Source organism: Pteronotus mesoamericanus, unplaced genomic scaffold (genome assembly GCF_021234165.1).
Source record: "Pteronotus mesoamericanus isolate MK-2021 breed Mesoamerican mustached bat unplaced genomic scaffold, CSHL_Meso_final scaffold_85, whole genome shotgun sequence".
Lineage (NCBI taxonomy): Eukaryota > Metazoa > Chordata > Mammalia > Chiroptera > Mormoopidae > Pteronotus > Pteronotus mesoamericanus.
The window spans coordinates 69801391-69823824 of NW_026555329.1; the positions used below are offsets into that span (position 1 = coordinate 69801391).

Sequence of the window (22434 nt, forward strand, 5' to 3'; positions counted from 1 at the left end):
GAACCATGTCCTGACAGCCAGGACCAGCTCACAGCGCCATTTGGCTGCGCTTCAACACACCGATGCAAAACACACACCGCTGATTTGCACCCTCTGCCAGGTGGGGGGTATCCATGATTTCTTGAAACCTGACCAGTCTGAATATTACCTTTCAGAACACTTTCAGGCCGAATTAAAGATAGCTTTCTATGGGTGAGGGCACTTGGGTACCCAGGAGTGTGAACAGGAACAGAGATATTTTTTATTTTAAAGCAGCATTATATGTTCTTAGCAAAACTTCATTTCCATTTCAACATAAAATTAATGAACAGTATGGAGAAACGGGGAGAAAGAGTGTGATAAAAAGGCAATATGAGAATAGAAGAGGCCACCTTGGCCGCGGTAGATGGGGCAGGGGAGCAGGTATCACCAACCGCCTGCTCTCAAAGCATCTCATGAAGTTTCACACACCCGGGGTCCTCTCTACCCAAAACCGCCCCAAAACTCACCTTGTCCACGAGGTCTTCCAGTCTAACCCCCTCCTTCTAACACTCTACTCTTTCCATGCGCATAGTCTGTCACTACATGGGTGTCAAGACGTGGTTACAAAACCATGAGGCTGCCTCGGTCTGTGTCTTACGGAAACGATTCTATTCCTTGGGAGTCACATATGCGCATGTCATAGCTGGGCGGGTAAGTGTGTATTTGTGTGGGTCTCTGTGTCTGTGTGTATTTTTAGTCTGGCTTGCTTCCATCTGCATTTAACTATTAGTTCCTTGACCTGAGAGGAGATGCAGCGACTTTGAGTTCATGTGACAGTCTTGCCACCTACTGGGTGATCTTATAAAAGTCACTTTTCTGCTACGAGATGTCATTTTCTTTTCTGTGAAGTGAAGCGTATCATATCGACCCTACAAAGTTATTGTATCAAATGCCTATAGAACGTCTTCCTAAGTTATCGCCCATAAAGCTGCTGTTAACGGTTGCTGTGGCAACAGTGGTTGGCAGGGAGGGCAGCAAGGCCTCGGACCCTCGGCGGCAGCCCCCCTTCAGCCCACACCGCGTTACATGCCAGTTACATAAAGAAGTAATTGCTGTAAACTTAGGGCAGAAGTGCACTTCACAAGGTTATTTGATACAATGACAATATATAAAAATAAATTAGATTTTTAAATAATAGCAATATTTATTCCCTTTCCTTCCCCTCCCTTCCCTACCCCGTCTGCTTCCCCTTTTTTCCCTCTCATTCGTCTGTGTCTGCCCGTCCTGAATGTGTTGCATTCCTACCATGAACGTCGGGCCTGGATTTGCTTTCCCTATAGAGCAGATATTTGCTGACCAGACCCTGTTCTAGACGCCAGAACAAGACGGAAAGACCGGGCCCCGTCCTTGCGGAATGTACAGCCTAGTAGTGACACCTCTGGTCTCCCCTCGTGGACGGGGTCAGGTCAGTGAGCGTGTGGCTTTTCTACTGCCACCTTCGTTCTGTAAGCAGAAAATGGGCTGACGGAGTCGGGGAGCCCCCGTGTTACTGACCCCTCCTACACCGCCAGCTGTTCCTTGTGTCCAAGGTCACCGGGTGTTTACTCTAGGACCCAACTAACTTGTCTTTCGTAGGAAGAAACGTCCAAGAATATTATTTCTTGTCTTCCAGTCTGGAAAAAACCCCAAAACCTAAAAAACCCTGCCAGCACCACTTTTCTGGCTAGTTTCTCTAACAGCTTATCAATATACAATGCTTTCTGTGAATATGACCATCATTTAATATGGATTTGAGTAATTTAATGAAGTACTCAATTTCCTCACTTCTCATTCCTCTCTTACACACACACTCCTGCGTTGCTTTATCTCTTCTCTCTTCACAGCTTAAATGGTATTTGCTTTCCTGAATGATTCCCAAAGCACATTAGTTCGAACGTCTCTAAGAGATTCTAGGAGAACTATAAATATAATTTTAATCAGCCGTACTTCTTAAACACAATTTTCTTGTTAGGATTGAGTTTTGTAGAGATGCACAGCTCTCTTTTACTGCTGCAAAAAGTATAAAACAAAAGTATCCGGTGAGCGGTTTTTATTCATACGACATTCGCGTATACTGTCGGTTACAGGAATCTAAGTCCTTGCGTTTTACTTGTCAGACGTCACTGTGCTTCTCTTCCCCTGCCTGAGAGCAGCCCAGTCCCCTTCTGCACGGCTGGCTCCCCGGACGCGTACCTGAAGGTTGTGACGGCTTAGTGAAGATTTTTTTTGCTCCGGAATTACTGTGACTAGGTCTTTGCCTTCTGGGAGTAGCTGGTCTGAATTTCAATTATATCTGTTTCTTCAACAAGTTCCTCGCACCTCCTCAGGGGACACTCTTGCTCCTGGACCAGGCCAAGTTACCGGAAGCCCATTCTTTAGAAAAAATAGCCGAACCACCCGCTCATTCAAAGCCAGCTTAGCAAATGCTTGCGTGTGGCAGATAAGGAGGTACAGTTTTAGAAAGGGCCCAAATGTACGAGGGCCAGTGAGCGGTGGCTCTGTGGTCACACCGCATTGGGCGCCTGCATCGATGGAGCATGATTTCCTTCTAGCGCGGACACAGTCCGCTCAGGGACCTCGTCCAAGATTACACAGCCTGCATGTTTCTGTGTTGACTCCAGAAGAAAAGTACTTTCTTCTGCTCACGTGCAGTTCTCAGCGCACGGTGTTCAGCACCATGTTTATTAGCTGGAATAATATATTAGGAAATGCCTCTCCCACCTGCCACCTGGTCACCGAGTGGTAGGGTTCGCAAAAGGTCAGCAGTCTAAACGCTTTTTTCGAGATAATGAATCGGTGACCTATTCATTTGAAAATGTCACTTATGATCTTGATGTACGCCCATCATATCGAAGGGCATCCGCCCAATGCACTTTTTTATCCTTATTGTCATGTGGTCTTCCTTCGGCCAGTGAGAGCCTCTGCAGGTTGCTCCGGCATCCTTTTACCGCGCCCCCTGTCGTCTTTGATAGCCATCCTGCTGTCTGCTTTGACAAGGTGTCCTGTGCTCTTCTGTCCATTGCCTGTCCCACCGGGGATCAGCCTTTGCTCAGGGAGCTTTGCTTTCTGTGAGTGGGAGACGGCCATACTCCCATGCTCATGGCTGGCAGGGTGGCCGTTGTTTCTAGGCCTCTTCTGCAGACAGAGAAAATATTTCATGGGTTAGTATATCCAGTTCAGATTTAAAGACGTCAGGGTTTTTATCTGACGTCTTCTCTATTACACATATTTTTTTTCCTTCCACGCTGAGAATCCTGATTCTGAAAGACATAGGGAATGATTATAAGAGCTTATCAAATTTTTTATTTGTTTTACCCACATTGCACACAGAAGAGTCTCAGAATAACAATGCTACTATTACCAGCACCCATTATAAAAACTGAAAAGTTATAAAAAATTGGGAGTAAATGTTCTTTCTCCCCCCCCCCCTTATTTTTGGCTGTATTATAGCTACACTGTTAGCATATATAGTCATTATTTACCCTCTCTCTTTTAACTTTCATTTTGTCTTAGTTCTCAAATCTGTAGAAACTTAACACTCATCATTAGAATCCAGGTAAATGTCTCTCTCGTTGTTTTGTTACTAAGCTTATTCTCTAGTCGATGCAGAAAGGGCTATGGGAACGGGATGTCCCGAATTCTTACCTGTTGTTAACAATCTGTCACACTATTACGCTTTATACTTCGTGTGTGTTTTGTTGTTGTTGTTTTTAATCTGTCCTGTTTCCTTGTTTTGGTTTCCTTTGTCAAGGACTCATGATTTGTATGCTGGATCTGCTTTGTCTCTCTTAAATATTTGTCACTTTTTCTTGAATCCTTTTTACCACTTCTTTTTTGAGCTTAAAAAACTCTCCTCCATTTACTGTCTATTACTCTTAGGGCATTTTTGTGGTGTTTATTCACTCTTACATTCTTCCTAGTTTAGTTTTTGTTTCTAAGGTGATTTTTTCCCCCTTATATTTTAATTCTTTCCTGAGTTCTGTCACAATCATTTCTGAGTTTGTAAAATTGTAATTTCTTGGTTCCTTCATGTGTCATTTGCTTAATGTCTTTTAGTTTATTTTGAAGTAACTTTATCTGTTTTATGAGCAAGTTTTCATTGCACGTCGAGGTGTTATTTTACTCCTTTCCTCTTTTTTCTTATAATAACTTTGCATGGGGTTTGACCAGAAAACTTCTCAAATTTATGTGAAATTAGGTTTCTCAAGCTTTTAGAGGGCAACATGGTTTCTTCACATAATGATAAAATATAAAATAGCTTTCTCTCTGAGATTTCCTGGCTGTGTTTCCCTCCCCACTTAGGTCTAGGCTTTCTCCTTCCTTTGTCTCTACTGACCCTGACCCAGTTAATTACTGTTCCACTCCCACGGCTTTTTCTTCAGTGCAAGGAGACGCTGCCTTAGAAGGGAACCCCCCACGGGGTCAGTTTCAGGGATTCACGGTCGATCCCGCTCCTTCAGAACCTGCAGCGGACCCCGTGGTCTCGTCCGCGGTTGGAGTGGGAACCGCCCCTCGCACGTTTCAGCTGCGGTTCCCCAACTGTCTTGCTTGGACTCCCAGTGAACGCTTTTGAGCTACCCTGGGCTCTCCTGTTCTCAGGTCTTCCGGTCACCCTGTCGCCCCCACCCTTTGCGTCCTCTTACACAGAAACCGATGCTGTGCTGGTTTTGCGGCTGTTAACCCCTATATTTGAGGCACGAGGGGATAACTTGTCACCGTGTTTTCTTATAAATGCTTTGCTATGTCTTCTATTTTACTATGTAGTTGCTATGTCTGTTTTTATGTGGAGACTCTGGAAGACCCAAAAGCTATAATCCCACTACCGCTGCCATCTTCCCAGTCACGATATGATTAAAATCCAGCATCAATCTAGGAAAATAATAAGGAAATATAGAGCGAAATCGCAACAGCAAATGCCTATACAAGTACAGAGTGATTCGAGGAAGAAGAATAAACTTACATGAGAGCAGGGCAGCAGATTTGGTCAATCTATAGTGATTTTATAGTAATATGAAACCATTTAGGCTTATCTATGGAATTATTTAAATATACAGTTTTTACGTGGTGAAAATTTATTCGATTTTGTATATTTATTTTTAGAGAGAGGGAAAGGGCGGGAGAAAGAGAAGAAGAGAAACATCGATGTGTGGTTGCCTCGTGCACACCCCCAACTGGAGACACCCAGGCCTGTGCCCCCTCTGATTCGCAGGCCGGCACTCAGTCTGCTGAGCCACCCTAGCCAGGGCCTAAATGGTGAAATTTCAAGAATGGGTTCCTTTCTTCTTTTCTTGTCCTATTCCAGACCCCCTCCTTCCCACCCTCTAGGTAGTTCCTCCTCATGCTGCCTACACAGAAGCTCGGAGCTAACAGGCAGGGAAACCCTGAAATGGCCTTGGCAGCCAAAGACTCACCGAAGAGCCAGCGTTCAGTGAGTCCGCGTGGTAGCTCTCACGTGTCACAGGTTTCTAAGGAACAATTTCAAACGCTTGACCTAGCATTTCTCAAGGTAGCCACAGCTGATAGCAAATTCTAGTCCAGATTAGAAAGAACAGTAACCATTGTTCATTGTTTATATTATCCTCCCAAATTTTTGCTGTTTTACATGAAAAACATGTTTTGAGCTCCTGCTGTGTGCGAAGGTGTATGTGCATGTGCAGGGGGTACAGAGGGGACTTCTGGCCTCCCAGAGGTGATCGGTGTCCATCAATCTCAGTGTCCCCACAGGGCAGAGCCACTCCTGCAGGTACATTTTTTCGGCAGGAAATGCAAGTTAAATGCAAAAATGCTTTTGGAATCACGTCAACTTACTCCTTGAAACTTGAGTCTTAAAAAAATCCCCCAAAGATACGCCAACTCTTGAGGCTCTGCTGGCCCGCGAGGCTAAGCAGGTGGTGAGCCTGGAGTTGAGGGTTCGCGGCCACAGCCGTGACGTGGGTCTTTTTTTACCGGTGGAAGTGAGGCTCCCCCGGTGTCTAAAGGAAAGAATTTCCTGAGACCTGCATGCGGGGGTGAGGCTCTATGGTATGATTGGTTGGTGGTGTACAATTAAGGTGGTTCCCCTCCTGACTTCCCAGTGTCCCATCTCTGTCCATAGGAAAAGTCCTACCTTGTCTTTGGAAGGGCCAGAACAAAGGGCACTGCCCAGAGTTTCTGCTCCACATGAAAGCACCGGCCAGCACCCGGCCAGCTTAGCATGTGTCTGCAGTTGTAGTCCATTGCTGCGCTGCAGTATTCAGGCTCCCTCCTGGAGGCCATGGGCCACGCGGTTGCAAAGGCCACATGGCCAGGGAGAGAACAGATGCGTGCACTCTGGGAGTGCAGGTCACGGGCAGGAGAGAGGGCTTCTTTGTTCCTTTGGGATGAAGGCTAGGAGCTTGGGTTTGGGACAGACCAGGTGCTTTCTCCAACTGACCAATCAGCTTCCCAAGCGTTCCTTGGCTTTAGGTAGGGCCCACCCTCCTAGTTAGACAGCCAGGCCTCTAGGATCCAGCACCTCCTCTGCACCACGCCCCCAACAATCTGGCACTAGAGTGGGGAAGGAAGGAGTGTTAACCCCCTTGGCAGAGCAACGCTGCAGTCCCTGGGGTGAGAAGCTGTAGCTTCCTGGCTGGCAAGCAGGTTTATGCTCCCGAGTTTATTAAGCTCAGTGTCTCTTTTACTCCCCTTCTCAATATCTAGCTAAACATGCACGGTTAACACTTTGCCTGGCATACTTGTTTGTTGTTACTTCCCATGCAATTTTAAGTGAATATCAACTTAAAAGGAGCCTGGTATTGACATTAAAATCAAAACAGGTTTGTTTCAGATTAAGGTACTGCAGGCAAAGGTGAGTGTATTTTAAATGCATTTGCTATTTAAATAAGCGTTATGATAAATCCCTTAAGAAATGAATAGTCTTTTATTAAAAACAAATAAGCACTTTCAAATTCATGTTTTCTGTAAATTAAAGATTTTATACATTAGATTTGATTAAAGTGAAGAAACCCAGCAAATGGACAGTTGCTAAATAGGTCCCCACTCCCTCAGATAATCTATGTGTAAACACATGTTGTACTATTTATAAAGCATCATGTGCTATTATATCTTTTTTTATCCGTCTTTTTAAATAGCCATTTACCACCAGATTATAAACGGTTTGAATGCTAAGACTGTGTCTTTTATATCTTCGTATTCCACCAAATGCTCACTAAGGATTCAGTGACGGTCACGGTGGTGGCAAAACACAGGAGGGAGACCCCCCAGTTTGTCTTATTTCGGGGCCACACGCCAACATTGTTGGCTATAGTCAATGAGTTAGGTGTTATGTGTGTTAAGATCTGGGAAAACTAAAAAGACAACAATAATCCAGACCCCTGAGAGAAAATCTCATTGAAAAATTAGAAATATAAATGTTAATAAAAATTTGCCACATTATTATTGAGACGTCATATAACATTTATATATTAAATCACAGTCTTCGTAAAAGTATTTTGATTTTATTTATAAAGGGTTTTTTTTTCCCCACTGAGTAAACAGCAGTTGTTTTTTAGGCCTGTGTGTTTTTCATTTTTCCTTCCCCATATTTGGCAATCTCTAGTAAGAAGAGAATGATTATAGCTCTTTGAATCATCTGACATATTTTTAACATCAGTATAATTTTCTGAACATATTTCTTGCCTAGGAAAAAACTTCTTTAGAGAGACAGTATGAGACAGCCCGGCGGGCCCTAATGGGAAAGATACCTCCTCATCACACACTCCTATTTCAAAGGTAGTACTTTATTACATTTATTTATACCTGGGCACCTTTAGATTGATTTTCTAGTATCCAAAAATAGCAAATGGATCCTAAATTATCAACATAAATGGGGACCTCTGTGCTTAAAAGGAACCCAGTCACTGAGAATAAAAAGGCCATTTCAATTTGTTTTAAGTTATAGTTCTTTTTATTGTCTGTAATTTTAAGCTATCTGTTGAAAATTTTTAACCAACATAAATAAGCTTTGTCATTTGCCTGCTATGTATGGAAAAAACCGTGACTGATTTTTCTCCACATTGGTAGGCTGTCTTTGGTTAGTCTGGTTCAAAGGACAAGCTGCGTGGTACATACAAAGTTCTGCTGGAGGGTCGGGAGGGTAGCGGCCAGATGACCGGCAGCGTTCCCCAGAGCGGCGGGCGCTGCAGCCTGCGGGACCCCTGACTGGCAGAGTGGCCATGCCTATTGAAACCCTGGACAGATAAACTGAGCGGTTTTCAATATGAGCTCCACCGAGGGTCATGCTAGAGCAGATAGGTGCTTTGGATCCGCATGCATTTACATGCAACTGGGCTACTGTGCACACAGCCACTCTGTTGGGCAAGTCCGGGGTAAATAGCAGTGGGATTTATTCCCTAAAAATGGTTAATGATTCTTTCAAATTACTCTGGAGAATCAGGCTAATATAGATGAAAAAAAAAAAAAAAAGAATGCTTCACACTAAATTTCGGTTGAGAACTTTTGGAATTATAGGATTTTTAGAAATATTTTATTCTGGGATTATCTCAAAGTATTAGGTTACAAAAAAAGTGGACAATATCTATTTCCCTTTTTATAGTTGTTGACATAGTGCTGAGCCTGACATTAAAAAAATGGACTAGGGTTTACAATAAAAATATGTACAGGTCAGTAGGAAGATAATTTGCCTGTATTAATGATTTAATAGATAAGGAATATTTACAGCAATACAGATTTGCTTAATCTACAAATTAGAATGTAGTAATGCCAGCTCCGAGGTGCCTGCTTATGAGTGGATACATTACATTGCTCCAAATAGGTTTGATTGGCATTTACGGGATGTAATGGTCAGTATTTAGCTATTACATGTGTGTATGTGTGGTATCATTACAAGATTCTTTGGATTTTTTTTGTTATTTCTAATTTCAGGGGTTCAGTACCAGCACCCACCAATGATGTACATTACTTCACAGCCTTAGAACTGCAGAAAAGTGTGGAGATTTGTGAAGAGGATTTTTTAAAAATTCCCTTTGGGGAACATCTTGAAAAGAGGTGAGCTGAGTTTTGTTGGAGGGAATCGGCTATGTCCTGCCAGTGAGGGAAGATCAGGGCACCGCCCCCAGGCTTCGGGGGAATCCCAAACCTGGGCAGCAGCACCCCGCCTGCCCCCACAGAACTGAAGGGAGTATGTGCTCCCTCATGGAAGGGCACAGGGTTGTAGCCTAGGTTCATACAATTGGAAGCTTCTCTCTGGGACTCTGAATCTTGAGGAAGAGACAAAAAGATGCAGGTGCAGTTAGAGGTCATTCAAGTCACCAGTTGGTGGAAGAATCAAGAATCTACCGTGAAGTACAAGCAATGGCAGGAACCAAGGTAAGCTGACTTTCGCGGCCCAGCTAACCTTGCTTGGTGCCTGCCTCATTGTTAAGCTTGGTTCTCTAGTTTTCCATTAAGTCTATAAACTACCCAATAGTTTTTCTTTATTTTTTAATATTCAAAGTAGCAAGAGATGGTGTCTGCGATTTGCAATCAACATCTCTGATTCGTACAATGGCTGTATTTCAAAATGTTTACTAGCTGCTGTCCAATATAAAAAATGCCATTTCCGGGTTCCAGTGCTTAATATGTCAAAGTGTGGTTCAAGGCCTGATGGTGTGTGAGCTGAGGACTCCATGTAGACCACGGCAGACCCTCCACTGTTGCTTTTAGTGCTTGGCTTTTGCGGGCGTTCTACTACACTGTTTCTGCTTCAGCTGGACCGGCCACAGTTGGCCATCGCAGTAGGTCTGGAATCCAGGCTTCCCACACAGAGGTCTGGCTGGTTGAGTCAGTCACCATCTACAATGGGGTGCCACTCTTGGGTAGAGATCGCTGGCCAGGGCCCTTGTAGGCAGTAGGCTGGTTTATAGATTGGTGGCCTCTGTGGCAAGCACTCGTCCTTTGTCCAATCATCTGTAGCCAGAGCAGTGACAGAGAAGCGAGTAAAGAACTCCTCAGAGGGGGTCTGTGGGTTCGGCCACTCCCTGGCACATTTGAACACATGGCAACACAGTAGGCAAGAAACATGACTGGAAGGAAGTGCTCCAACATTAACAGTGGATATTCCTATGGAAATATCAGTTGTTTTTCGTTTCTTCATTTCTTTTCTGTAACTTCTAAATTGTCTACACAGTGTGTGTGTGTATTTATACACATACATATATATTTATATCCTAAAAAACTACTAAAATTCTATGAGAATTTGATGAAATAGTCAAACAATGGGAGACATCGATCTTTTAGATACAACTAAGTTTCTCATATCACTGTATATAGTTAAAAAATTTAGATAAATTATAAAGAGTTAAATACAAATCAGTACCTGTAATATAATAAATGTTAGAAGTTAGGTGCAAAGGTATAGCCCACATAATTTAGGTCTACAAATATTCATATCTGTATGTATTTAAAAAAACACTGAAAAGAAATACACCTAAATTTTTATCAGTTACTGTTTTTTAGTACTGGGATTATGACCAATTGTAATTTTCTTTGTTCTTCCCCATATTTTTAACAGCGAACACTTTATAATTTCCAAAGTATCAATATAACCTTAAAACGTTATTTTAAAAGTCTGCCACAGCAAAGGGACAGTTTACGAGGGTGGCGTGTCATAATGAGAATGACAGTTTTGAAAAGAAGTAATGTTTTCCTTCATTTCTGGGTTTTGTTGTTGTAACATTTTGGGCTTCCTTCAATCATCTGATGGTGAAAAACAGCTGCCGCTTCTGAATGGCCTGCTCAAGCCTGCACGTTTCACCGACACGAAGGGCCCTAGCGTGATGATGAGCTAATCAGCTTCCTGCGACAGCGTCGAAGCTGTGGAGCTCTGAGGATTAATTCGGGCTGTGCATTTTTGGTACAGGAAGGCAGGTTGATGGGAACACAGTGAGAAAGAGGATGTCTTCGTTTAGGCTGCTATTACAAATTACTGCAGAAGAGGGCACAACTGACAGATAATTATTTCCCATGGCCCTGGAGGCTGAGGAGTCTGCGATTAGGGAGCCAGCATGGCCTCACCTGGTGCAAAACAACGAGAGGAAGTGAGCTGCCTGGTGTGTCTTCTTCCAGGGGCACTAATCCCATCTATGAAGGCCTCCCCTCCTGATCTGGGCACCCCACAAAGGCCCTCCTTACACCGTCACACTGGGAGTTAGGATTGCAACATATGAATCTTGAGAAGGGAACTCAATATTCAGCCCATAATAGGAGAAAGAAAGAAAGAAAGAAAGATGGGAAAGGGAAAGGGAAAAGGAAGGAAGAAAAAAAAAGAATGCCTAATAGGCTGCAGTGGACGCTGCCTCATCTGCCCGCGTTGGTGAAAAGGGTGGGGCTGACTGGTCAGTCAAGCCCGACCGGTCTTACCCTTCGCACGCGATAATACACATGTCTTTCAACTCCACCACTCTGACTTCTGACTCTCGAAGCATTTTCCTTTAGTACTTTCTTTGATACAAACAAAAAGTAATCGTTGAAAGGCAGAACTTACTCTGGGATACATTTTTGGCATGTGTTTTAAATGAAGAGTTTTTTTCCTCCCCCCAAAATAAGAGACCAAAACATGTATTACAGGTTGAATTGTGTCCGTCCAAAATTCGTATGTTGGGGCCCTAACCCCCCATCCCTTAGAAGGTGGCCGTATCGGAAATAGGGTCATCACAGGTGTAATTAGATAAGATGAGACCATACTGGAGTAGGGTGAACCCATAATTTAATATGATTGGTGCCCATATAAAAAGAGGAAAATTGAATACAGACACATATACACAGGAAGAGAGCCTGGAGGGATGCAGAAGCCGAGAAACAGCAAGGACTGACAGCAAAGCACGGGGGGGGGGGGGGGGGGGGGGGGGGCGGGGCGGATGTTGGGGGCGGTGTGTACAGACCCGGAACGGCTTCTCCCCCACGGCCCTCAGAGAGAACCAGCCCTGCGGACCCACTGATTTCAGACTTTTAGACTCCAGAACTGAGAGGCAATGAATCTCAACTGTCAGTTCACAGTACTTTGTTATGGCAGCCCGAGACAACTCGCACAGTACCTACTAATCAGTCCACTGAAATTTTTCTTTCTTCTTCTTTTCTTTCCCTGAACAGGCTTTATGACCCAGAAGGGATCGGGCTCAGTCCTTCTTGGCTGCTGCCTTTCTCATGGCTGCCAGGGCCCTGCTCAGCTCCTCTCTCTTCCTCTTGGCACGGATGTGTGTCCCCACCCTTTTCTGGATGAACTTCAGGGCCCTCTTCTCCTTAGAGACCTTGCGCAGCTCCATGGCTCTCCGTTCCTGGGGGACAAAGCTCCCGGGTCATGTCCGCACGCACGAACTTGGTGTGCTTGGTGAGGCACCTGCAGGGGCAGCTGAACTTGCTCATGTTCTTGGTCACTTTGTGGCCCTTGTTGAGGTCCATGGCCATGGGGTGGCAGAGAGCCATGGTTGCTATTCCTCAGTGGCTGCCACGGCGGAAGCCTTCTTTTTTTTAATCCTCACCCAAGGATATGTTTATTGATGAGAGAGAGAAATTGATTAATTGCCTCCCATACGCAGCCTGAGCAGAGTTTGTACCCACAACCTAGATAAGTACGTGCCCTGACTAACCAGGAGTCGAACTCACAAACTTTGAGTGTAAGGGACGACGCTCTGACTGAGCCGTCTGGCCAGGGCATTCCTGCTATTTTCTGTGTTCTCGTAAACATAATACATTTATATCACTAGAGATTTGGCCATAAAATCTATGGATTATTATGGTTTTCACTAGAAAGGGGAGAGCATCTTTATGTTTCTAGAGGTTGAAATCAAAGATCTAGCCCATAAAACATAAACACATTTATGGCTGTATTTAGGGGGAAAGACTTGGTCTACTTGTATCTCTAGAGCGGAGATCCCAGGCCTGGGTTAACTATGGCACTTCTCCACTGCAGGGGGCAGAGGGGAGAGTTGGTCACTCACTGGAAAACCCAGACGTCGGCAGTGCCTCCTCTAGGAAGTGCTTCCTGGCCAAGCTCAATAACTCTGTGCGGGAGCAAGAGGTTGGGAAACAGGGTCTTGTAGGAGCTTGGCTGTTCCACCCGAGGGGGCTCACTTTCCCTCAGGAGGGTCCCCAAAGCTGCCGTGTAGCAAAAGGAAGACAGACACAAGAACTCAATCTGAGAGAGATCTCTTCCATCAAGCAAGCAATTCGACTTCACTATCCGTTGATAACAAGTAGTGCAAACTTGGAAGCAGGGCCCGTGGATGCAGGGAGATTGCCCCCTCCCGCACCATGTCTGGAGTGGAAATATGGGGGCCTCGTGGCCCTTGCCGTAGTTGCCAGGGAACGCGGGTCCCGCGGGAGGCAGGCGCCCACGCTCCGCTGCATGGGAGCTCTGCGGCAGGGCCGCTCCTGGGCTCCGGCCCTGACCCGCCACCCCAGAGCTGCAGCCGCCGCTTGCATTCAGTCCTAACAGACAAGGCGCTCGGGCCCACGTTCGACATGTCACCCCCAGGATGCGTTTGCCACCCACTACCTTTTCCTCCCGGATCAAGGACAGGCCCAGAGCGCTAATTGGACTGTGTTTCTAGTGACAGAGCCCTGAACTCCTGGAGATACCTCATTAAGACTTGCTTCTACCCTTTTCATCTCAGCTTCCGTCACAATTACCACCCTGGTTAACAGAGACTCCCTCACTGAAATGACAGGCTTTGTCTTGGACAGGCTCCATTTGCGTCAGCCTTCGCTGTTGCCAGCTATGAACTGGAACGCGGAGCGTGAACAGGCGGACGTCAGCTGGGGCTTGATCCCTGAGACGTAATTTTTTGCGGAGATAGGAGGGATTACATGGATGGAACTATAGAGAAGAAAGAATCATCACGGCCAACAACGAGTCTCTGCAGTAAACAGTTATCTATTAATTTCCAACATTTTAAATCAACCTTAGGCTAAGTCACAAAAAGACTTAACTATGAGGTCAAAACTTTACACAATCAACATTGACAGTGAGAAGGAGAGACGGCTCCAATGACGAAGTTCGGAAGGTGGAGGCGGAATGTCACTATATGTCATCTGTTGTTGATGGAACGAGAAATGGAGGTTTGGAATACGATCCATGAAGATGTAGCTCTGACAGATGGAGGAACTGAAAATAGTGATAGGACGGCTCCGAGGGGTGGGGGAGGGGAAAGTCAGGGAAGTGTTATTAAATGAGCTACATCCTTCCCAGTTACGGTGGAAACCCGTATAACCAAAGATGTGTCTAAAGCTGATACATCAATAAATGTCAGTAACATATTATTTAGAAATAAGACTGTTGTCAAGACATCTAAACTAGACACGGTTAAAAATAGTTGGCTCTCATGAGAGTGGAGTTGGGGTGATTATTCTTTTTTATTATAAGTCTTCTGTAGAACACAACTTAGTTTTAACTAAATTCATGTGGCAGATTGATTTAAGTGTTAATGGCATGTTTTGGGAGAAATGAGAAAAATCACAGAAGAAAAGATGAATATACTCCGATATAAACATCTTAAGCTTCTCTAGGTTCAAAATAACATTGAAAAGGAAAACAGCAAGCTCTTTAAAAATACAGCAAAAAGGTCGACATTCATTATATAAAGAGTTCACTCAAACCGATATGGAAAACGCAAAGGTCCTCAAAGGGTAAGTGAGGAAGAGGTGTAAACAGTTCACAAGTGTGGGAGACAAGCTAATTGTAAATACAAGAAGTAGCGTCCAGTCTTGCTCAGCTCCTCCCAGCACCCTGCCCTGCCGGATGAGCCCCCTGTCCGAGCTGCCTCCCCGGGGAGGAAGCCAGGGAGGAAGCCGGGAAGCAGGCGTCTCCCACAGGCGAGCACCTGCGGGGAGCGAGCGCCGCTGCCCACACACAGGAACGTCAGCACCCGGATCACACCCCAGCCTTAGCCTGACAACCGGGTGAAATCACAGCCCCCAAACCAGCATCAGACGCGTCCCACGTGTGGCCCAGGTCAGGCCCCCTAATGTGCTTTCATTTCCTCTTTCCTCAAAATAGCAGAAAGGGCCATTTGTAAAGCACCCTTGATTCTAAAGTGCTAGAAATTAGGGCCTATGCCTCATCTTGTTTTATACTTTGACGTCTTGTTTTACCTTTCACAATGCCATGCTCTTAGTAGGTATTCAGTTATATTTTTATTTTTAGAGAGAGAGGAGGGAGAAAGAGAGGAAGAGAAACATCAATGTGTGGTTGTATTTTGTGCTCCCCCTGTTGGGGAACCTGGCCTGCAACCCAGGCATGTGCCCTACAGTAGGAATCAAACCGGCGACCCTTTGGTTCACAGGCCGGTGCTCAGTCCACGGAGCCACACCAGCCAGGGCAGTTATATTTTTTTGTAATGGAGGAGACGTGCATGCTGATGTGAACAGTGTCTTTGTGTCAGCTGCTGCGTAGGTCTTGCTGCGGGTCCCCTTGAAAACTCGGCCCACCAGAGACTTGTTCGCAAACTACGGACAGGGCTTGGTAAAGGTAACCCAGCGGAGTCATGGGCATCAGCTGTGTGGCCGTTAGCAGTTTTCCATCTCACAGATATCATTAATCTTTCAATTTTCAGCAACAAGCCTTGCCATGCTACCATGACTGCATTGTTTCAGTCTTGTCCAAAAGAATTGACTTCTGAGACTCAAGCAAACAGCATTTATGCATACCCAGGACTGGAAAGAAGTGATAGTAAGAAGGATCAGGCCCTAAAAGGTATGAGTCATTTTACATCTGGTTCTCATATAAATAGTAATATTATCATTACATGTACTTCTTACTCTTTTTTTTTGACTGTTACAGATTTTTTTTTATTAAGTGAGTATTTTAAGTCAGAAGCTCTCCTTGTAGGTAGCGAGAGTTATTAGTCTTCCAGTGTTATAGATGGAGCAACAAAGTTCAGACAGGTGCAGAGTGTGACCATGCTCACTTAGCAACTTAGAGGGGACGTTGCTGCTCTGCCCGCCTGCCCACGTGCTTACAGGGGTCTTCTAGGGCGAGGGGCACGTGCTCACTGGAGGAGAGACAGCCTGGGCTCCACCTTGGACAAGCTGGACTCCTTTCAGTGATAGTGAAGAGAAGCATGGAAGGTTCCAGATTGCTGGCCGTTCTCCTGCCCTGGGAGTCTGGCAGATTCCTGGTGGTCTTAGGTTTGAAGGACCTGGCCCAGCCCTCCTACTTCACCCCCTTTTTTGCCCGCGGCTCCCCAACACACATGCGAATGCATATCAATCTTTGGGCACAGACACATGGTGGTTGCATTTTTGTCTCTGGGCTCAGTGGCAATGTTCATAAATGACAGGAAAGACCTTGAACACTGTGGGGACACTGAGGAACTAGAGGTGCAAATGAGCCAAGGAGAAAGTGACGCAGTGTTGGGGTCGGAGGCGGGGCTCCATGAGCAGTTGATGGGGGATGAGCAGCCTGGGTGGTTCAGGAGCTGGGGACTGGGCGGGAGCCACCCCCTGTAGCCTGGGGTGGGGGTGGGATGTTCTGCTGGAGCCCAGAAGAAGTCGTGAGGATGCTCTGGTGCTCGGGCAACCAGGGCAGCCAGAAGCAGAATAGAGACTTGCTGGATTGCCAAGGACAAGAGGACGCAAGGATGGCCCCTCCAGGAGGAAGAGGCTCCTGAAGCAGCCCATCCGAAGGGAGAGCCCTGTTAGCACAGTCATAGTCAGCCCGGGGCCACGATAAGGGATTCGAAGGGTTTCCCTCAGGAGCGAGGGCGTGGCAATAAGGAGTGGAGGCCCCAGACCCAAGTTCCAGGAAACAATCCCAAATTCTCAGGTAGACCCCCCATGGCAGCTTACAGGAGTGAGCAGCATTGAAGGCTGCGACCTGCCACACCGGCACCTTGGGGGACCGAGGGGCCCTGGACCAAACACGGGACCACCGTCCGTCACAGTCCTGGCTTCCACGGGACAGCGTGCCCAGACCTTTCCCATCTCATTTCTCTCCTCTGCCTGCACCTTCCCGTACATGGCATCTGAGTAAACTGCGTCCTGGACATAGTTTGGGCAGACAGAGCAAGCTGAGGTGCAGTGGGAGGAACACCAGGTCAGGAGTCAGGAGACCTGGGTTCTAGCTGCATTTCTACTATGATCTGCCTGTCTAGTGTTGGGCGAATCAGTTAATGTCTGAGCCTTGGCAATGATAATACCTATTCTACAGAAATAGAGTAATCTCCCACATTCTGTGTATTACCGTAATACATGTATATTATAATGTGCTACATAATATAATGATATAGGACCAGACAAGATGACTATGGGGCAAGTCAGAAGCAAAGCGCTAGGAGCCTTGTATGTATTATGATTGTAAATATTTATACACATAGCAGAAATTTGTGATAATTTTCTTCATTGATGGTTTCTGGAGACTTAATTCAGTTCCTTTAAATGGGCCATGTTTTCCTGTTTCTTTATATGTCTAGTCTTTTGTTGGCAAGTTGGGCTTTTGCAAAGCAGCTGCCTCTCCAAGTCTGCGGACTGGCTCCGAGCAGGGGAAGAGCTGGACCGAGCCGCAGTGCCCATGCTGAGCCCAGAATCCGCCCTGCAGGAAAAGCTTAGAGTCTTAGCTCTTTTCTGGACATGCTCTTTCCCTGGGCTTTTTTCCAATTCCGCAGTATACACAGATGCTTTTTTAAAATGTCTTAATGTCCCTGAGAGACTCCTGCTTCTTCCTGGGGCCTTAGCTGTTCTGTTATAGTCTTCCCTTAGTAATCTCTTGCCCCAGGCACCTGAGCATCTGCCGCCCCCTTGTGGTTTTCATGAGCTCTGTCCAGGGCTTCCTGTGGCTTCCTCTAGACTGAGAGCCCCGCTGTACGCACCACTGTTGACTTACCTCAGCTGAGTCACAGACACCGCAGTCAGAGGGCCCCAGACAGGTGAGGCCATCCCTCCCCGCTCTGGGTCACAGCAGGAACTGGGCACCAGGCCTCCCTTCCTCTAAACTGTGCTTCATTCATGGCGGGGTGGGGGCTAGTGGGGTGAGGCAAAGTGAGAAAAAACACCTCGATATCTCCTCCTGCTTTAATGTGGCCTTTTCTTGATTGGGCATTCACTCGGTTGCTGGAGGCCTTCACCTGATTTTTCAGAGCCCCCATAAAGCCACCTTAGCCCCCACGGGGGAACGAGGGCCTGGAGCTTTCTGGTCTCCCACCACGCCGACGCCGTTGGTGGTGGCTTTCTGACCGGTCACGTCCCGCTCCTGCCTCTGGGTCAGTTAAACTCTCATCTCTCTTTCACGTGAACTGCCAAACCAGGTTTCTATCATACAATATATGTGTACTTGATTTATTTATGTAAATGCAATTTTATTTACGCCAATGCCACTTAGGCCTTTGCCATGGGCACTGTCAACACTAGGATCCAGGACCGGGCCAAGGGTTGCATCCTGTGACAAGTCTCTGGAGACTCAGTTCCAGGGAAAGTCCTCCCGGTACGCGAGTCCATTACCGGCGCTGGGAGTTCTTGGGTTCCCCAAGATGGAAATCCCAGAGAAATGTTCAGGCAGATTCTGTTAAGCTTGCGTGGCAGCAGAGAGGAAAGAAGGTCCTGTGGCCTGGCTGGGCGGCTGGCTCTGCGTGGCTGCTTTCCTAAGCCGGGGGCAAAGGACTTGCAACCAAGAGACGGAATTTTTGAAACTGGCGGGCTTGTGGAATTTTCCATGTCAGGGTAGGAAAAACAAGTGTTTAGAAGGGAGAGAAAATTCTGCATTTTTTTTTTTTTTTTTTAGCAAGAAGTGGTGGGGTGCTGACATTCTTGTGGTCTGCTTATCCTACCAACCACTTGGTTTTAATCTGGTTTCCTGCCCGCGCAGTATCTTTCCCTTCCCAGGCCCAAGTCCCTGTACTGTCTCAGTTCTCACTTATGTCTCTTTAGGGCATTTACATTAGAAACTTTGACACGTGCTTTGCAAAATGCAAGATACATCATATCAGTGGTATTTGCTAACTCGGATGTCAGCACGCTTTCCGTAAAGGGTCAGAGAGTAAACGCTTGTGCCTTTACGAGTCACGTGGACTCTTCTACAGCTACTCAACTACCATTGTAGTGTGAGAGCAGCCGTGGATAATATAGAAATGAACAGACGTGGGCTGGGTTCCCCTGACCTTCATTTACTAAAACAGGCTGCAGACCAGAATTAGCCTATAGGCTATAGTTTCTTGACCCTTGCTTTAGTATGAGGGAAATTAAGTTAATCTAAAATAATTTTTCTTTACAAATCCTCTTCAGCGCCCATCACTCTCTGCCGTGTTTTCTAAATGCACAAACCATTTCCTTAATAAATTCAAATATACTAAGGTTTAAAGGCAGGTGTACTAGTTTGTAAATCTTTATTTCCATTTTTTAAATGGCAATATTACTTGTCTCTAGTACTTTTCTCGCTGTCAGTGAACTCTCAAAGATCAGGAACTCTCAAATTATTTCTCTAAGTTATTTCAGCTGCCTGGGATATAACCTACCGGGGTGTGGAAGCTTAGCTGGTTGAGAAAGAAGGCCCAGTCTTCTACGCTCATCTTTTTCTTCAGGGCCTTTATTCTCTGAAGATGCTTTTGTTACCCTTTCTAGTTTAAAAAAATATCTCAATGGTGGAAAAAAAAGGAAGCAAACAAGGAAGAGCCTTTTTGTTTTCTTTTTCTTTTTTACTCTGTTAGCATGGTATTATCTCTCGAAGAACGTGCCATTTTGTCTGAACAGAGCTTGCAAAGGTCCCTGTGTGCCTGTAACATTTCGGATTGCTTCAGTTTGCCCAGCAGACTGAGTCTTCCCGGACAGGTCACTCCATTTTTCTCACTCCCATTAGAATACTGTCTCACTTCCTCAGGCTCTACTGCACCGCTTTCTCCCCAGTGAGAATTCGGCTGCTTCTGAGTCTACCATGAGTCTACCTTCAGGCTTTATCATCCAAACTCCTCTTGCTTAAAACACTCCTCAAAGGAGCCTAGTTCCGTGGTTCATCCTTGGTGAACAGACCAGCCTTAGGGAGGGGCAGCGTGTGTGCGCGCGCACACGCTAAGTCTACTTCTGCATGATTGCGAAAGACTATGGTGAAGGGCAGGTCACAGTGGCTGTGGGCAGTGGGGAAGAGCAGGGTAGGAATCGCTTGCTGCAGCAGCCTCTGGTCATTGTGCAAGTCGACACAACCCAAGGTTTGTCCATCCGTGCATGGGATACCCTGAACCTCATCCTCTCTTTTTCCTGTTTGAATGTCATGTATTCCTTGAAGTTCGCTATGAAATAATCGTAAATATTATTCTGATGCTTACATCATACAGTGCTTATTTTCTGTGTCTAGTGTAGCAAGGGCTTAACTATATGTACTGTATTGTTTTTCTTAATGTTTTACAGCGCTGCATAGATCGTCACTTCAGTATGAAAAAGGGTCTCTCCAACACAGACGGCACATGATGACAGTCATCAGCTACCCAGGCTCCAACACCAAACCCACCCTTCCTCCAATCCCTCAGGGCCGCAAGTACACCATTGCTTGACATTTGATCTTAACATGGAAAACTCATTCTGATCATGTACAGTTCCTACGCCCACCTGGCCAGGTGTCCTGGCTCTTTCTCACACAGCCAACTACCTACAAAAGAACGCCCTTTATGCCTTAATTCTCCCCATCAGTTTCTTTTGTGATTCTTTGAATACTGTCTATTTTTTAGTGTAAGTTATTCTTAGCTTTTAGAAAAGTCATTTCAGTTTTTCCCATTACTATTAATGATTTTTCCAGCTGTATCCTGCTCTGAAATATCAGATGGCAAAATCTCCCAGGATCTCTGCATTGCTATGTGCATAGTGATTTTTGAATATATCCAACTGGGATTGTGCTCTTGAAATTTCAGTGTGTCCATTTATGATGTTAGTGTATACTCTACAGAATTGAAATATTTTATTCCGATTATGAAAGGATCGTAGAGTTCCATTTAACTGTGACCAACATGATATCAACTACATCTCTCAAAGGGAATTAATTAATGTAAATTTTCATGGTCCTTGACTAGCTTTAGCAATATGAAGGAATAAAAAATGTCAGATTTTTTTTATTTCACCCTTTTCTGACTCTGATTATGTACTGCCTGACACAAGAAACGTTTTAAACAACTGCCACTACATGCTGTTTGCAGAAAACATAAGTAAATATTATGTAGTGACAGGTCAGGATGGTATTCAGCTGATATGCGCCCGTAAGATTATCCTGGTTGGTAAAACATGTCCATGCAGAGTGGTAAATGGTCCTGCCTCTGCATCTTCTGTGCAAGGTGATTCATGGGGACGGGGACTTTCACATCGGTCAGTACTAACTGATACGTATTTTAAAACCAAAACCCTCTAACAACTTCCCCTTTTGAAATATCAAAACCCTCGAACAACTACTTTATCCACCACTCAAATTTGGATGTAACATGATTGGCAATGGTGTCTACCTTCCACCTTGCCATGTTCCTGGCAGGAGCTGGTTAACACTCTTTCCTTGGAGTTGGTGGGAGGGGAGAGCAGGAGAGACGAGGGAAGACGAGGACGAGGCAGAGCAGGAAAAGGGAGGTGATCTTCTCTGGAAAAGTGGGGAGGCTTGAGAGTGGGTCACTGTGCCCCGCCACACCTTAAAGAAAAGTTTAAATTTCACCAGCATCATCAAGTCTTTTGGAAAATTATAATGAAATATTTTAAACGCACTAGGCAATTTGAAAATAGCAGTTACAATTTCAGACAACATGGAGGAGATGCTCTTGTCCCTGTTGCTCTAAATACAGCTAAAATCCTAGTCATCCCCTAGAAAACTAACACAAGGAGGCTGAGAGGAGAAAGGGAGAAGGGGCCAGCTGGGGACCTCAGCACCCAAGTGGCAGAGAGGTGAGTTCCCCGGTTCTCCTTTTACTTCAAATATCCTGAACTGCTGGATAAGCTACCACGCCAAACCCCAACGACAGAGACCACAAAGACTTCAACAAAAGGCCTGCTCTCTCTAGCCAAAGGGTGAGGAAGGGGGCAGCCTAGCATGACAGAGAACTTAGAGAGTCACTGACTCACTTTAGCCAAGTACCATGACACAGCTGTGGCTGTAACAATGCCCGCCTTTCCCCCTGCTGGGATGCCATCAGAGATTCTTGCGGGGAGCAGAACTTTGTTCCACTCACTGTCAATGAGAGCCCCTCCCCCACCGAAGCGACCGAAAGCCACTCGGGAGCCTGGGCTTCCATTCCCCAGTTGGTGGTAACGAGACTCCCCTTTCCCTTCCCATCAGTGCGATCAGAGACGCAGAGATCCGGGACTTTCACCTCGGACCCACGTCCCTGCAGTGTCAGAGGGAGCCCTGTGGGGAGGACCACAGGGTGCCCCTCCCCCTCCCCGCCAGCGTGGTCTCTGTGCTGGCCTAGTGGGGACGCGAAACGTCCACACTCACCCAGCACTAATAAGGCATCATTTCCACCTGTCCAC

At 45.8% G+C, this 22434-nt stretch overlaps 1 protein-coding gene and 1 pseudogene across 1 annotated transcript in view; one reads left to right on the plus strand and one right to left on the minus strand.

The window, feature by feature from the left end:
- The window catches only part of LRGUK (leucine rich repeats and guanylate kinase domain containing), an 84479-nt gene extending 75420 nt beyond the window's left edge, over positions 1–9059 (plus strand). The window contains exons 17-18 of the mRNA XM_054564631.1: positions 7661–7749; positions 8902–9059. Coding sequence (XP_054420606.1) covers positions 7661–7749; positions 8902–9028 — 216 coding nt within the window. The 3' untranslated portion in view covers positions 9029–9059. The remainder of the gene's footprint in view (positions 1–7660; positions 7750–8901) is intronic.
- Positions 9060–12131: 3072 nt separating this feature from the next.
- LOC129063514 (60S ribosomal protein L36-like) lies at positions 12132–12438 on the minus strand (annotated as a pseudogene).
- Positions 12439–22434: the final 9996 nt, after the last annotated feature.